Source organism: Rhinolophus sinicus, linkage group LG05 (assembly GCF_036562045.2).
Source record: "Rhinolophus sinicus isolate RSC01 linkage group LG05, ASM3656204v1, whole genome shotgun sequence".
In the NCBI taxonomy this organism is placed as follows: domain Eukaryota; kingdom Metazoa; phylum Chordata; class Mammalia; order Chiroptera; family Rhinolophidae; genus Rhinolophus; species Rhinolophus sinicus.
In genome coordinates this window covers 44,321,309-44,338,433 of record NC_133755.1, presented here as the reverse complement: position 1 = coordinate 44,338,433, position 17,125 = coordinate 44,321,309, and the positions used below count along the sequence as shown (strand labels likewise).

Below are 17,125 nucleotides of genomic sequence, written 5' to 3'. Positions count from 1 at the left end.
GTTTCTGAGTTCATTAAACTGCCTTACTGTGTTTTCTTGCATCTCGTTGAGTTTTTTCAGAACTGCAATCTTGAATTCTCTGTCATTTAAGTCACATATTTCCACATCTTTAAGTTCCTTTTCTGGAGACTTTTTACTTTCTTTCTGAGCTGTCTTGTTGCCTTGGTTAGTCATGGCAATTACTGACTTATTATTTATCTTCCTAGACATCTACAGGAGTGGCTTCTGCAACAGGTTGATAGGAAGAGGTCTTTCTTTTGTTTTCCAGTACTTGTTGGGAGAATGTTTTATTTTCTCTCCGACTGCAGTGTTTTTTTCTCTCTCACACGGTAGTGCTATGTTTTCTCTGCACTATTTCAGCTTCTCGCACAATGGGGGGATTCCCTGGGAGACGGGCTTCTCCTCTGTTAATAGTCTGCCTGGGTCACAGAGCGCAGTGTCCGTGTGGGTATGCGGAGAGCTTTTGAAATTCCAAAGCTCTTCCTGCACCAGATTCAGAGCTTGTGTGTTTCAGTAGTTCTGTTTACTCCTGCAGGGATCTGCCCAGATAGCTGGGGCCAGGGGCGGGGTGAGTTGCGAGAGGTGGCCCAGAGCAATGGCGGTGACCACCACCACATCCGGTCCTGCTTCTACAGCTCCCACCTCTTTGCCAGAACTAGTTGGGCTGCAAATCTGTGTCTGCGGTCCACAGTTCTCAGAACAGCAAATATTCTGTTCTTTTGATCTGATACTGCTACTGTTCCGCTTCTAGCACCAGGCAGGTGGGGGCGGGACAGGCTCTGGGAGGGTAGGGAGGGGACGGCAAGTCTCAGTGCCTAAGGCTTCTGTTCTCTGCTTGGCAGTGAAGGCTTAAACCACCGTTTTCAGCCTTCTTCCCTCAGTCTTTTCTCTGAGGTCTCTGCCGTGAGCCTTGGGTTCAGCCGTGTTATATGCTGTCCCCTCAGCCCTGTGGGCCATAAGGGGAGCCCTAGCAGTCCGAGTTCTTCCCTCTCCCACAGCTGTGGTAGTTCTGGGATGCAGCGAGCTCGGAGCACTGAGCTAGGTCTGCGTCTTGCGCCCACGCGGCTCAGTCTCCTCTCCGCACTTCTCCCTTTCCTCTTCACCCCCTGCCCCCCCCAATCGTGCGATTCGTCCACCTTTAGGTGAATTCAGTAGTGGGCCTCTTCGTCTTGCCTGTCTGCTGTGCAGGGAGTCCTTTGTGGAGTTGTTGTTCGATTAGTTGTAAATTCCAGGAGAGCTTTACAGAGGCTCACCGCATGCCGCCATTTTGATGACGTCTCTGTCTTACTCTTAATGATATTAAATTGATCACTACAGTTGAGTATTGTCAGCCCGATCCATTCATCTATTATAAAACCTTCCCTCTAATGGTTTTAACAGCCATGTTGATTGTTGCTAGATCCATTATTTCATTAGAGATTATAAAATTGTGAGTTTTTTAATATCATTCCTTCTGCATTTCATAGCTATAATTCTATGGGGAAGAACTTCCCCTCACTGCTATTTAATTATCTTTGAATATACTTCATTAAGGAAAGTCAGGATAAATACTTGACTCTTTTACTTTATTTATCAATTTATACAATAATGAGTTGGTACCCTAGCAACTTCCAAAGTCAACTATTTGGGTATTATCACTACAAATTCATGAATTTTTATATATTTGATATTTTTCAATCCTTTTGCAGACATTTTTTTTTATTATATAAATACACTCCATTGTCGCCAGCATTTAATGTTACAAAAGCATCTGATGATAAAAATCTTTCCTTTTAGGTAATGTACCTTTGAAAAATCAAAAGTACTGGATATGTCTAGGTTTGGATCTCATTCTACTTGTCTTGCCTGGTACTCGTGAGTCCTTTTAATCTAAAGACTCAAGTCTTTCTTCAGCTCACATAAATTCTCTTCTCTTTCACTGATAATTATTTTCCTCATGTCCTCTCATCTCTACAACCCCCATTATAAATATAGTGAATTTCCTAACTTTATCCTTTATTCTTATTTTTCCTCCCATTATTTTAATCTCTTCATGTTCACATTGAATTCTAAACAGAAATTTTCATGTTTGTCTTCTAATTGATTAATTTGATGATCTGCAAAGTTCTACTAAGTGCTTATAACTTTTAAAATTTAAAATTGTATTTTTTCATATGTAAGAGCTCTTTCCTATTCTCAAACGATTACTTTTTACCATCCTTTGGGGAACATTTTAAACCTACAGAAAAGTTGCAAATATAGTACAATAAAAACCTATGTATTCTTTATCTAGATTCACCCATGATTAACATTTTGACTCAGATCATTATTTTTGGTGACTACTTGCTCTTGTTTCATTTATTTTATTTATTTATCTTTTTTAAAAATTTATTTTCAATTCCAATTGACATACAATGTTATAACAGTTTCAGGTATACAATCACACGATGATTAGACATTTATATAACTTACGAAGTGATCACCCTGATTAGGTCTAGTACCCATGTGATACTTCACATAGTTACTACTATATCACTGGCTGTATTTCCTATGCTGTACTTTACAACCCTGTGACTATTTTTATAACTGGCAATTTGTTCTTCTTAACCTCTTCACCTTTTTCACTCACCCCTCATACCCACCACCATCTAGCAACCATCAATTTATTCTCTGTATCTATGAACTTGTTCCTGTATTGTTCATTTGTTTTGTTTTTTAGATTCTACATATAAGTGAAATCATAGGTATTTGTCTTTCTCTGTCTGACTTATTTCTTGTGTTTCATTTATTAATGGAATGTCTAGTCAAAACACACTAAAATGTTAATTAGAAGCTTTTAAAAAATGTATTTTGTTTTTGTGGTAAGTTTGTTTTACAAAAGGTCATTTGCTCTGATGGCTAGGATCGGTCCTCTTTCATTGACCAATTCTTTTGTGCAAAAATTTTAGGAGGCACTCATTTTCAGGTTCATGCATGACACTGAGAGTGTCTTCTTAAGAACGAGGTACCTATAGTCAAACTTAAGGGCACACTAACTCTTGAGTTTAACAAGTGCCAAGTTTGCATAGATATAAAAAAGCAACGTTTCAAAAGTACATTTAATTATTTTACAAAATGTGTTTCAAAGACAAGCATTCTAATCACTGTTTATTTTTCAAACAGGACTTTAGCATTTTTATTTCTCCCATTGAATACAATCATAAAAATCAAGACGCAAGTTCTTAATGATATTCTCAACGCTTTGGTTGCTGACTCTTTCAGTTGGTAAAGACCTGTATGTGGGTCACTGCTACTGTACATTTGTCTGTCATAACTGCCCCATCTGTGTACTAGGGCTGGGACTAGAGTGAGGCCAAGCAGTGCCTAGAGCATAAGACTGAAGGAGGCATTCATTCTTAGGGCAGTGCAGAGGTAGCATCTGCACTTGCATCAACCTAAGAGGAAGTACCCCTTTAAATTTTGTGCCTCAGGAACTTCTCTTGCCTCAATGTAGTCCAGGCCCTGCAGTACATGTCCAAATATATTTTAGAATTGATATTGCAGGTGACGAGAAAAAGGAATGTTTCTCAATATCCTCACCAATAATTTTTTCAGACATCATTATACAGAGGGTGCCAAAAAAATGTGTACACACTTTAAGAAAGGAAAACTGTAATACTCAATATATACCAATAATAAAAGATGAATACAAGTCACGTTTGACTTCTGCAATTATAAGAGGTGCTCAAAGTGGTTACCATCAATATCCAGACACTTCTGATTATGGCGAACTACTGCTTGAACAACGTTGACCAAAGTGTCCACTTGTATATATTTTTTGGCACCCCTGGTATAAATGTAGTGAGCTGATTTTAAAGAAAATACTATTCAACTTTTGATAGCTTGGGTTGTTTTGTTCGTGTATGCATGGGTTTTTTGTTGTTGCATTCTATTATATTGTTCCTAGACTTCTTTACACTCAATTATAAAATATTCTGTTGATTTTCCTTTAAAGTTTACATGATTGGTTTTGAAACGACAGTTATTATTCAGCTTTTCTCATAGAAGAAAAACCAAGATTTAGGCTCATTTGCACTGCTCAAAGAACTCACACTCTAACATTTATGGCAGAATCTGCTAACTGTTCCCTAATATCCATTCTACTTTTCTTTCTTAATAATAGATCCCTTGATTTTTATATGGGTAATACAACTACCCAGAATAAAGATTCATTTTCTAGTATCTCTTGCTAGAGGTAGGTGTGGCTGTTTTTTGTCCTTTCTTCTTGTTGACTGGAATTGGGCATCTTGAGCCACAAAGTAGAAGATGTCTATGCTGAGGATGGTAGGGCACCAAAATAGGAGACTGGGTCCCTGATGACTCTGTGAGGCTACTGTATCAGCACTGGGCTATTAACATTTTTAAACAGAGATACAATTTTTTTTTCTTTTATTTAAACTGTCATTTGGGGCTTCTGTAGCCCACAGGTAATCCTAATTCCAACTCGAATTCCATTAACTAGAGACTCATGTGATTAATAAGATCTTAAAAAATAATTCTGGAAGGCTCCACATACATATTAAGAAAAAGCAGTTGAGGGGGTGGCCAGATGTTTCAGTTGGTTAGGATGTGAGCTCTGAACAACAGGGTTGCCGGTTTGATTCCCACATGGGCCAGTAAGCTGCACCATCCACAACTAGATTGAAGACAACGAGCTGCTGCTGAGCTTCCAGAGGGGCGGCCGGATGGCTCAAGTTGGTTAGAGTGTGAGCGCTCAACAAGAAGGTTGCTGGTTCAATTCCCACATGGGATGGTGGACTGTGCCCCCTGCAACTAAGATTGAAAATGGCAACTGGACTTGGAGCTGAGTTGAGCCCTCCACAACTAGACTGAAGGATAACAACTTGGAGCTGATGGGTCCTGGAGAAACACACTGTTCCTCAATATTCCTCAATAAAATTTAAAAAAGAAAAAAAAAAGCAGTTGATTTAATGTAATTTGTTCTTAACCTTTAGGTAAAGTCAGCCACAGTAAAAGAAGGGTAGCTTTGTTGGGGGAGAAACTAAGTTCCACAGCATAAACTATTTTGCAGGGAAAAAGCAAGCTTAACTAAATTATCATTAAAAAAGTAAAGGCAGATCGAAGGCATTCCAGAGACAGAAGCAGGTACAACAGAGGTTGAGTCCTGAGGCCTATATCCTCTGCCTAGGGTTCTACAATACAAAATTTCCTTGGGTCTTTATAATATGTTATCCATTTTGCTTAAGAAAAAAAAATCAACCAAATGGCTTGTTTCTATTAGTTATCCCAAAGAGTACTAACCAAGAACAGCTGATACATACAGGAGTGCCCCATTTATTCAGTATTATTGAGGAACAGGGTATTCTGATAAGTAAGGTATTCCAGTAAGTAAATAATTTATAGGTAACTTCAGTTTACCTTTTTCCCACAGCTGTCGCTGAATGCAGCTTGGCATTTTATTTTACAAAATAACTGTGTATTTATTATATTCAATTAAATTTGATCTTCATTCTATTTATGATTTTCCTTGGAAGGTTTGAGACATTTTCAACTTACATTTGAGGAAATTAATAGTCTGATTGTGTGGTTATTGTCTTTCAGCATAAATGGCCTGTAGGTACCATTCTGCATAGTTGTACATAGACAGAAATGGGTAAAGAACTTTCTAGAAGGAGGTCTTTATGTGCAAGGCTGAAAGCGGTGTTTGCCCTGTGGTTTGAATTTGCTGCTGGGACCAATCAAAGACTGCTGTGTGTAACTTTGAGTTTGGTTTAGCCTGGGCTTCCCACAGTTACTGCAATCTGTAATCAAGTTCAAAAACATCCATGTGCAAAATGAGGTCTCTGTCAGAACTTTCTAGAAAGCATTAACAATATGAGTGAAGTCTTCAGTTACAAGTATTTAGCTAGGACTTGAGATATGGCGTTTTCATTTTTAGAGATGGAGCAAGTGGAAAGTAGTATCACGGTCAACCACTGGAGCTCTACCAATCAGGATCTTTGAGGGAGACCTTCCCCACTTGACCAGGCTCATTTCATCATCAAATGTGCAGTGGGGCTCTTTTCTATGCTATCACAAAAGTGTAAGTTTAATTTGTTTGAATCATTTATGTTATTAATAGTTGGCTGTTCATAATGTGATTTTTATGGAATTGCATACATTACAGTGTTTAATAAAATACTTTAGCAGATATATCTGGCAATAATGTCATTTATGTTCCCAAGCTCTTTCTTGTAATTTGGATTCCATTTTATACTAAGTAGCACAGCAGTTAGGCATTTATATAATTTATATGATTCCCCAATAAGTCTAGTACCCATCTGACACCATACATAGTTTTTACAATACTATGTTCCCCATACTGTATTTCACACCCCCATGACTATTTTGTGACTGCCCATTTAGATCGCCTAATCTCTTCACCTTTCTCACCCATCCCCCCAAGCCCCTCCCATCTAGCGACCATCAGTTTGTTCTCTGTATCTCTGTATCTCTTTCTGTTTTGTTTGTTCACTTATTCTGTTCTTTGGATTCCACATATAAGTGAGATCATATGGTGTTTGACCTTTCTCAGTCTGACCCATTTAGCATAAAATCTTCTAGGTGGATCCATGTTGTTGAAAATGGTAAGATTTCATTCTTCTTTATGGCACAGTAATACTCCATTGTACAAATGTACCACAATTTCTTTATCCAATCATCTATTGAAGGGCATTTCAGTTGTTTCCATATCTTGGCTATTGTGAATAGTGCTGCAATAGACACAAGGGTGTATACAGTTTTTCAAATTAGTGTTTTGGATTTTATTTGGATAAATACCCAGGAGTGGAATTGCTGAGTCATAAGGTAGTTCTATTTTTTAATTTTTTGAGGAACTTCCATACAGTTTTCTCAAGTGGCTGCACCAATTTGTAATCCCACCAACAGTACATAAAGGTTCCCTACTGTCCACATTCTCACCAATGCTGGTTGTCTGTTGCTTTATAGATGATAGCCATTCTGACAGGAGTGAGGTAGGTATATCATTGTGGTTTTTATTTGCATTTCTCTAATGATTAGCGACGTTGAGAATCTTTTCATATGTCTATTGGCCATCTGTATGTCCTCTTTGGAGAAATGTCTGTTCAGGTCCTCTGCCAATTTTTTAATTGGGTTGTTTTTGTGGTGCTGATTTCTGAGTTTTTTTTAAATAATAAATGGTGGATATTAACTCCTTATCAGATATATCATTGGCAAATATCTTCTCTCATTCAGTAGGGTGTCTTTTTGCTTTGTTGATGGTTTCCTTTACGGTGAAAAAACTTTTCAGTTTGATGTAGTCCCATTTCTCTATTCTTTCTTTTGTTTCCCTTGCCCAAGGAGATGTCAGTAAAAATATTACTAAGGGTAATGTCTGAGAGTTTACCTCCTACATTTTCTTCTTAAACATTTAAGTCTTTAATCCATATAGAGTTTATTCTTGTATATGGAGTACGGAGGGAATCCAGCTCCATTTTTTTGCATGTATCTGTCCAGTTTTTCCAGCACCATTTATTGAAAGGACTGTCTTTACCCCAATGTAAATCTTGCTTCTTTTGTCATAGCTTAAATGACCATAAAGGATGAGTTTATTTCTGGGCTCCCTATTCTGTTCCGTTGATCTATGTGTCTGTTTTTATGCCAATACCATGCTGTTTTGATTACTTGGCTTAGTATAATTTGATATCAGGTGGTGTAATACTTCCAGCTTTGTTCTTCTTTCTCAAAACTGCCATGGCTATATAAGGTCTTTTATGGTTCCAAGTAAATTTTAGTATTTTTAGTTCTAGTTCTGTGAAAAATGTCACTGGTATTTTGATAGGGATTGCACTGAATCTATAGATTGCTTTGGGTTAGCATGGACATTTTAACTATATTAATTCTTCCTATCCATGAGCATGGTACATATTTAGATTTTTATCTTTAATTTCTCTCTTCAAAATCTTATACTTTTTCTGAGTACAGGTCTTTTACTTCTTTGGTTAAATTTATTTCTAAGTATTTTATTTATTTTTTTGATGCGATTGTAAATGGGATTGTTTACTTAATTTCCCTTTGTTATACTTCATTGTTGGGGTATAAAAATGCAACCAATTTGCAAATATTAATTTTGTATCCTGTTAATTTACTAAATAAATTTATCAGTTCTAATAGTTTTTGGTGGAATCTTTTGGGTTCTCTATATAAAGTGTCACATCTTCTGCAAATAACACTTTTACTTCTTCCTTTCCCTTTTGGATGCCTTTTGTATTTCTTTTCTTCTCTGATTGCTGTGGCTAGGACTTCCAGAACTATGCTGAATAAAAGTGGTGAAAGTGGGCATCCTTGTCTTGTTCCTGATCTTAGGGGACTGCTTTTAGCTTTTCCCCATTGAGTACATTAGCTATAGGCTTGACATATAAGGCCTTTATTACACTGAGATATGTTCCCTCTATTCCCCCTTTACTGAGAGTTTTCATCATAAATGGATGCTAGATTTTGTCAAATGCCTTTTCTGCATCTATTGATATGACCACATGATTTTTATTTTTCATTTTGTTTATGTGGTGTATCACGTTAATTGATTTGTGGATATTGAACCAACCTTGCATATCAGGAATGAATCCCACTCAATTGTGGGGTATGATCATTTTAATGTATTACTGAATTCAGTTTGCTAAGATTTTGTTGAGGATTTATGCATCTATGTTCATCAGGGATATTGGCATATAGTTTTCTTTTTCTGTAATTTCTGTCTGTTTTTACAATCAGGGTAATGGTGGCCTCATAAAATGACCTTGGGAGGCTTCCATCCTCTTTGATTTTTTGGAATAGTTTTAGAAGATTTTTGTTGTTGTTACTGTTGTCCTTATTTTTCTTTCTTTTTAGTTTGTTTCAGTGACAATATTTGTCAAGTTACATAGATTTCAGGTGTACAATTCTATAATACATCATCAATATTTCACATTATGTGTTCACCACCCAGAGTCAGTTCTCCTTCCATCACCATATATTTGACCCCATTACCCTCTTCTAGAACCCTGCTCCCCTCTTACCCTTTGGTAACCACTAAACTATTGTATATGTCTATGAGTTTTTGTTTCTTCATTTCAATCCAATTAAAAAATGGGCAGAGGACCTGAAGAGACCATTCTCCAAAGAGGACAAATAGCCAATGGACATATGAAAAAATTCTCAACATCAGTAATCATTAGAGAAGTGCAAATAAAAACCACAATGAGATATCACCTCACCCCAGTTAGAATGGGTATCATCAACAAGACAAATAGTAACAAGTGTTGGAGAGGCTGTTGAGAAAAAGGAACCCTCATACACTGCTGGTGGGAATGGAGATAGGTGCAGCTGCTATAGAAGGCAGTGTGGAGGTTCCTCAAAAAATTAAGAATAAAATTACCATATGACCCAGCAATCCCTCTCCTGGGTATCTACCCAAAAAATCTGAAAACATTTATCCATAAAGACATATGTGCTCCAATGTTCACTGCAGCTTTATTTTTGGTGGCCAAGACATGGAAACAACCAAAGTGTCCTTCGATAGATGAATGGGTAAAGAAATTGTGGTATATATACACAATGGATGAAATAGTACCATTTGTGACAACATGGATGTATCTTGGGATTATAATGCTAAGTGAAATAAGTTGGACAGAAAAAGTAGAGAACCATATGGTTTCACTTATATGTGGTATATAAAACTGTAAACAACAAAAGAACAAGACAAACAAATTGATTTCTTTCTTGATCTCATTGCTGAGCCATTCATTATTTAGTACCATGTTATTTAGCCTATGTGTGTTTGTGTGTTTTTCAGTTTTTTTCTTGTAGTTGATTTCTAGTTCCATCAAGACACTTGATATGATTTCGATATTCTTAAACTTACTGAGACTCGTTTTGTGGCCTAACATGTAGTCTATCTTGGAAAATGTTTCATGTACACTTAACAAAAAAGTGTATATTCTGCTACTTTGGGGTGTAATGCTATAAAAATATCAATTAAATCCATCTGGTCTAGTGTGTCATTTAAGGTTGCTGTTTCCGTGTTGGTTTTCTGTCTGGAAGATCTATCCATTGGTGTCAGTGGGGTGTTAAAGCCCCCTACTATGATTGCGTTACTGTTGATCTCTGCCTTTATGATGGTCAATATTTTTTATATCTATGTATATATTTAGGTGCTCCTATGCTGGGTGCATAAATGTTTACTACGGTGGTGCCCTTTTGTTAGATTCATCCCTTTATTATTATGTAATGTCCTCTTTGTCTCTTATTATAGCCTTCATTTTAAAGAATATTTTTTTCCAGTACAAGTATTGCTACCCCAGCTTTTTTCTCACTTCCATTGCATGAAATATCTTTTTCCACCCATTTACTTTCAGTCTGTGTGTGTCTTTTGAGCTGAGGTGGGTCCTTTGTAGACAGCATAAGCATGGGTCTTGTTTTCTTATCCATTCAACTACCTTGTGTCTTTTGATTGGATCATTTAATCCATTTACATTTAAAGTGATTATTGATAGGTACAGTCAATGCAATTTTAATATTCATATTTTTGATCTCCGCTTGTTTGTTTTCTCCTTTCTTCTGCTTAAAGGAGTCTTTTTAATATTTCTTGTAATACTGGCTTGGTGGTAATGATTTCTTTAGCCATTTCTTGACTGGGAATCTCTTTATTTCTCCTTTAATTTTAAATAATAGCCATGTTGGGTAGAGCACGCTTGGTTGTAGGCTATTGTTTTTCATCCCTTTGAATATTTCCTGCTATTCCCTTCTAACCTGCAAAGTTTTTGTTGAGAAATCATCTGATAGTCTTATGGGAGCTCCCTTGTAAGTTAACAAATTGTCTTTCTCTTACTGCTCTTAGGATTCTCTGTCTTTAACTTTTGCCATTGTAATTATGATGTGTCTTGCTGTAGGCCTGTTTGGGTTCATCTTGTTTGGGACTCTCTGCATTTCCTAGGCTTTCTGTTTATTTTGTTTACCAGGTTAGGGAAGTTTTCAGTCATTATTTCTTCAAATAGGTTCTCGATCCCTTGCTCCCTCTCTTCTCCTTCTGGTACGCCTATGATGCAACTGTTATTACACTTGATATTGTCCCAAAGGTCCCTTAAACTATCTTCATTTTTCTTTATTCTTTTTTCCTTTTTGTTGTTCTGATTGGGTGTTTTCTGCTACCCTATCTTCTAAATTGCTGGTTGGATCCTCTGCTTCATCTAATCTGCTGTTGATTCCTAATAGTGTATTCTTCGGTTATTGTATTCTTCATTTCTGACTGGCTCTTTTTTATGGTTTCTATGTCCTTCTTTATGCTTACTATCTCTTTGTTGAAATTCTCCCTAAGTTCCTTAAGTATTCTTATAACTAGTGTTTTAAACTCTGTCTCTTGTAGGTTGGTTGCCTCCATTTCATTTAGCTCTATTTCTGGAGGTTCCTCCTGTTCTTTTATTTGGGACATGCTTCTTTGTTTCTGCATTCTGGCTGCCTCTTTGTGTTTGCTTGTATGTATCAGGTAGATCTCCTATAACTCTCAGTCTTTGCTGGGTGGCCTTATGCAGTATGTGTCCTGTGTGGCCCAATGGCACAATCTTCCTGAACTCCTGTGCGTGTGTCCCAGAAGTGTCCCTTGTGTGTGTTGTGTGTATTCTCCTGTTATAGTTGAGCCTAGATTACTTTTGGCGTATCAGTGGGTGGGATTGACTCCCAGGCTGACTAACTGTGAGAGCTGGCTTTGCCACAGTATATGAGGGGCTGTGTGGGGACTGACCCTTCTGAGTGTGGTTTGCCCCTGTGGGCTCTTGAGCCTATTAAGTACCCTTTGGGTGTGCCACCTATAAGGCTAACCAGGTAGTGCTTTGGTGTTGTCTGAAGCCAGTCTCCAGGTGTGTTGTTTCTGGTGTCTCTTGGAAGAGGCTCCTATGCAGGCTTCTAAATTGTCTTTTTAAAAAGTATAGTTTTTATCATTTCACAAATGCAGAAATCAATGCTCTGAACAATGGAGTTTATGTAGATTCATGATACTGAAGATTCCTTGGGTCCTTAGCTGCCTTTGGGGGTAATCTGAATTTTATTTGCAATATAAGAACATGTTTGTTATCACTTTGTTTAAATTCTGGTCTGAATTCTTTTTCATAAATTTCCTTAAAAATAAGTAGCTTCAGGTGACAGGTAGGGAAATTAGTCATCTGAGCACTTGTCATTCTATGACAATGAATGCTCTTCAGCCTCTGCAGTCAGTTGCCATTCAGTGCAGTTTGGCATTTTGCTACACAAAACAATTGTGGTGTAATATCCTTTTATTATTTGACTAAAATTTAAGCCTGGTTTTTTCAAAAGCTTTATTTGAACTATTGTCTCCTTTTCAATTTACACATAAGGAAAATAATTGGCCAGAAAGCATACTTTTTTAAGTATTAAAGCTGTTCAATAATTTTAATGAAAATGTTTGGATGTAAAACACTTTCCTAAATAGAATACTCTATACAAAATATAGTAAGACTCTTTCATGTTGACTCAAGGTTGCCAAAATGGTCAATTATTATACTCTACTTTAATACTGCAAAAACTCCAGGAATGTATGCAGTCTACTGTGAACACATATATTCCTATGATGAGTAAACCCCATACTCCTGTGCTTTCACACCTGCCATTTATCATTTTTTAAATTATTGTCAGTATGCCATTGATTCTAATCTTCTTCTTTATCTCATACATTATTGTGTAGCTAGTGTTTTCTTTTTTTGATTTGGCAATGGTCCATTTGTTTCCCAAATGAAATCTTACACAAATTCTAACATATAAAATAAACGTGGATTTGTGCTGTGGAAGTAGAATAGAGGGTACAGTGCCCTATTCCTAAGCCTCCATACCTCGTCTCGTGTGCTGAACACCAAGGCATCTGATGAAACCCCAGGCCACCTCCATAAAGTTTAATACCCTTGATCTAACCTAGGAGTGACTTCCTCTCTTGAAGGATAATTTATTTTTAAGGAAATGTTATCTTGTATCGTGTACAGAAGGCAATAACAACAAAAAATTCATGATCTCAGTACTCTGTAACCTCTTTTAGTATAACAAACAAAAACAGAAACAAAACGTGTAAGGTTTGAAAATTCAAATATAGAAAGGTTAAAAAAGAAAAAGCAAGGCCTTCCTCAAGCTGTGTATACACTCTATCCTAAGACCCTTTTCCTCAAAGGTAATCACTATTAAGTTACTTGTAACTCCTTCCATAATGTATGTGTATATGTATGTGTGTGTGTGCATTTGTATGTGTGTACACAGTAAACATATATAGTAAATAATGCTTTTTAAATAAAACTTTATACAGACAGATATCATACTATATACTCTGTTATCCACTTTGTATTTTTCACTTAATAATATATCAGTAATCTTTTCTAAAATTAATTTTTCACAGTTGCATATCACATAGTCGTTATCCAAACTAACTGCCAGATCAGCCGAAGGTTACTGTAGATATGACTGATTATGTTTCTACTGTCTGTGTCTGAACATTATAAGGCAATTTCCAAGAGAAGCAGTGTGGTAAAATGTTCAGTCTTTCCTACAAACATCATTAATTCCACAACTTATCTACAATGGAACAGTATCCGCAAAATAATGTTAAAAATAGCCATGTAATACTTCACTACAACAGAACTTAATCACCATCTGTAAAAATGTTTCTACGAAAAAACATATTTACGGCTCCAACATGGAAATGGAAATACCTCTCTAGAGGTAACATAGCACAGTGAGAAAATTATTAGTTTTAGATCAAAAAGACCTGGACTTTAATCCTGGTACTATCACTACTAGTTTTATAACTTTGAGCAAGTTACTTAACTAAGATTCAGTTTCTCATATGTAAAATGGAGGTAATGGTATATATTTCTCAGGTTTTTCTATGGATCAAATGACATACTAGAACACTGCCTAGCACACAATAGGCATTGTTAAGTTCCTTTCCATTCCCCAACAAAGAGATTAGTATTTCTTGATGAGGTTCAAACTCCTGATGGACTATAAAAGAGGTTGGGGCAGGGAACAGGCAATGGACTAGAGATTCGGGAGACAGGGGCTAGATTCAATTATTCTTGATGGTGAGAATGGATAAAGGACCTAAATAGCTTCTTGATTCTGACTAGTGCCCTGTTACTTTTTTTTTTAAGGGGGGAAGGGGAACAGGAATTTATTGGGGAACAGTGTGTACTTATGGGACTTTTCCCAAGTCAAGTCAATTCCAGCCATGGAGGCGCAGCTCAGGTCCAGGTCCAGTCGCCAGAGCCCACGCTCAAGTCAACCGAGCCATCCGGGAGCTCAGCAGCAGCTCAGCTCAAGGTGCCATGTTCAATATTAGTTGCGGGGGACGCTGCCCACCATCCCTTGCGGGAGTTGAGGAGTCGAACCTGCAACCTTGTGGTTGAGAGCCCACGCTTCAACCAACTGAGCCACCTATCCGTCCCTGTTACTGTCTTTTTTTACACCCCTCATGAGTACCATAATTGGCCATCTCTTTTGCTTTATATTTACACCATTTGCTGCTTTCATTTAGAGCCCCCCATCCACCTTTGCCTAGCCAATTGCAAGACAGAATTTAGTCCTAGTTTCTTCCCCTAAAGTTATAGCGATAAAAAATACCTGATATAAAAACAAACACCTAGAGACTGACTTCTGGAATAGCAACGTGAAGACCTCAGTGAACTCAATCTCCTTTTAAAACAATGAAAATACAGGCAAACAAACTATTTCAGAACTCTGGCATTTAATGAAAGTCACAGAATGAAGTGAAAAATCCAAGAAAAACTATTGAACCTGAATGCCCTTGAGAAAAACTGCAAGCCAGGCACCTGAGGTAGAGTATGGTCCAAATATCATACAATTAATGAAAATGCCAGTTCCAATCCTGTCTGTACAGGCTAGGAAACCTATGACTTTACTTTATCCCTCTGAGTTCAAGTTCATCTGATTTTTCCCCTTAACTACCTCTGAAAATCACATAATGTAATATGGTAACAACAACAAAACACCCATAAGTAGGTGAGCGAAAGTTATTTACCTAAAAAATACTTACTAAATCCGACATTTCTACCTTACATATGGAAGATATACTATTTGCAAGTAAACCAAACCATTTAAAAGTTTCAGGCTTTTGTTCCAACACTGTTTTACCTTTCCATATTTATTATGCATAAAAATTTGTTTTAAAAAAGTGAAAATAAGGCCAAAATTGTAACAACATAAATCAAAGTGACAATATTCAAATTCTTCAACAAACCATTTCTCTGCACTGAGCTTTAATCTCTCCAGTACATTTCTCAAAGGATGATTTCTTCTCCTTCCTCTATATCAGTGTAAGTTGTCCTTCACCCTTAGCTGCTTTAGATTATTCTTTGTTTAAAGCACCAACAATACACTTGTAATGCCTTTATTCCTCTGATTTCAAAATATCATTTTAAAAACAAATCTTAACCCAAACTATCTAACTCATACTGTGCTATAAACTTATCCTGCCAAATATATATACAATGATGCAGTATAATGGATTTACTTGTATTGTATTTTTAAATCATCAAAAATAGCTAACAATAACTTTCCTTAATTTTAATTAAATTGCATGGGGTGGGGGAAGTGCAAATGTTAATACATGTTTTACTAAGAATAAACTCCTACCTTAGGAGAAGTGGAGAGATCTCTTCCTGCAGAAACAACTGTGTTTTCATTTACTCCTCCTGTCTTTAGTGAGATGGCTGGTGGGGCTGGGGCTTTTCTTTTCACTCTCTTTTCAGTTTCCAGTTCTTGAATTGGATTTACCAAATTATTTGGAGGAGGAGTTGGTTTAGGCTCATAAAAAGGATTTGATCTAAATGAAAGAAGAATTATTAAATATCTCTTAAAAATTAAATTCTCTTAAAAATATTTTATTTCTAACTAAAATAATAAAATATGTTCATTTATAAAACTAGAAAATACTGAAAATAAGGAAATACCCAAACCAGTGATAATCTACAATTTGGAAACAATCACTGTTAATCTTGTGTTTTGTTCAACGTTAACAGTAAAATTTTTTCCTTTGAAAAAGTATTTTTTAAATGTTTTTAACACAAGATTAACTCAGCTCTTATTTATACAGACCCTTAGAAAAATATTTTTAATAATAGTAAATACTATATATTCATACCCAAGGAAAAAGAAATTAGATGTAGCAATATTGGTTTTTTATGCTCCTCACACCAAACATCTTTTTCCTTGAATTTCATCCCTTCCTCTGTGTTAAATTTTCTTCTCATTAGGGAACATCTTTTAGAAGTTCATTCAGTGAGGTTCTATTAATAATAAATTCTCTCAGGAGTTGAAAATGTCTTTATTTCAGCCTAACACTTAAATGATAGTTTAGCTGGGTAGAGAATTCTAGTTATCAGTTAATTCATCTCAGCATTTTGAAGGTATCAGCCTATTGTTGCTCTTTCATCATTTTTTTTATCTCTGGTTGCTCTTTATTTCTGTTTTGAGCAATTTTACTATGATATGTCTAGGTGTGAATTTCTTTGAATTTATCCTGTTTGAGGCTATATTTCCTGAGTCTGAAGATTCATGTGTTTCCTTACTTATGAAAAATTGTCAGCCATTATCTCTTTGATAGCCTCTTCTTTATTTTCTCTATTCTCTTCTTTAGAAAATCTTACTAGATATATGTCGAACTATCTCCTTCATATTTTTACAAATTTATATTCCTCCTGTACTATATTCTGGGCAATTCCCTCACATCTATAGTCCAGTTAACTTTTTCTCTCTTCATCTGTGTCTAATATAAGGAATTTTTAATGTCAGTAAACTATTTTTGTATATTGCTGTATGTATAATACCTCAGGTACAGAGATTTGAGTCATTAATCATTTAAACATATTTGTTTTACAGTCCCTATCTGATAAATTTATTATTTGAAGAAGTTCTTGCATACATAATCCTGGTGTTTCTTTTGTCTCTGACTCTTTCTCTTAGTAAACTGTTTCCTTGTGTGTTTTGTAATTCTAGATTGTGAGTTTAGTGCTTAATCTGAGGAAACTCTTTGTAATCGGAGCTGGGAGTGCCTCTCTTCAGAATGTCTTATGAATTGGTGTACTTGCATTTGCCAAGT

At 36.3% G+C, this 17,125-nt stretch overlaps 1 protein-coding gene across 10 annotated transcripts in view; it reads right to left on the bottom strand.

Annotated features, from left to right (window-relative positions):
- The window catches only part of EHBP1 (EH domain binding protein 1), a 297,963-nt gene that overhangs the window by 145,619 nt on the left and 135,219 nt on the right, over positions 1-17,125 (bottom strand). For all 10 annotated transcript variants that reach the window (XM_074332040.1, XM_074332041.1, XM_019717739.2 and 7 more), the window contains one exon: positions 15,661-15,850. In XM_074332040.1, the coding sequence (XP_074188141.1) occupies positions 15,661-15,850 (190 nt within the window). The remainder of the gene's footprint in view (positions 1-15,660; positions 15,851-17,125) is intronic.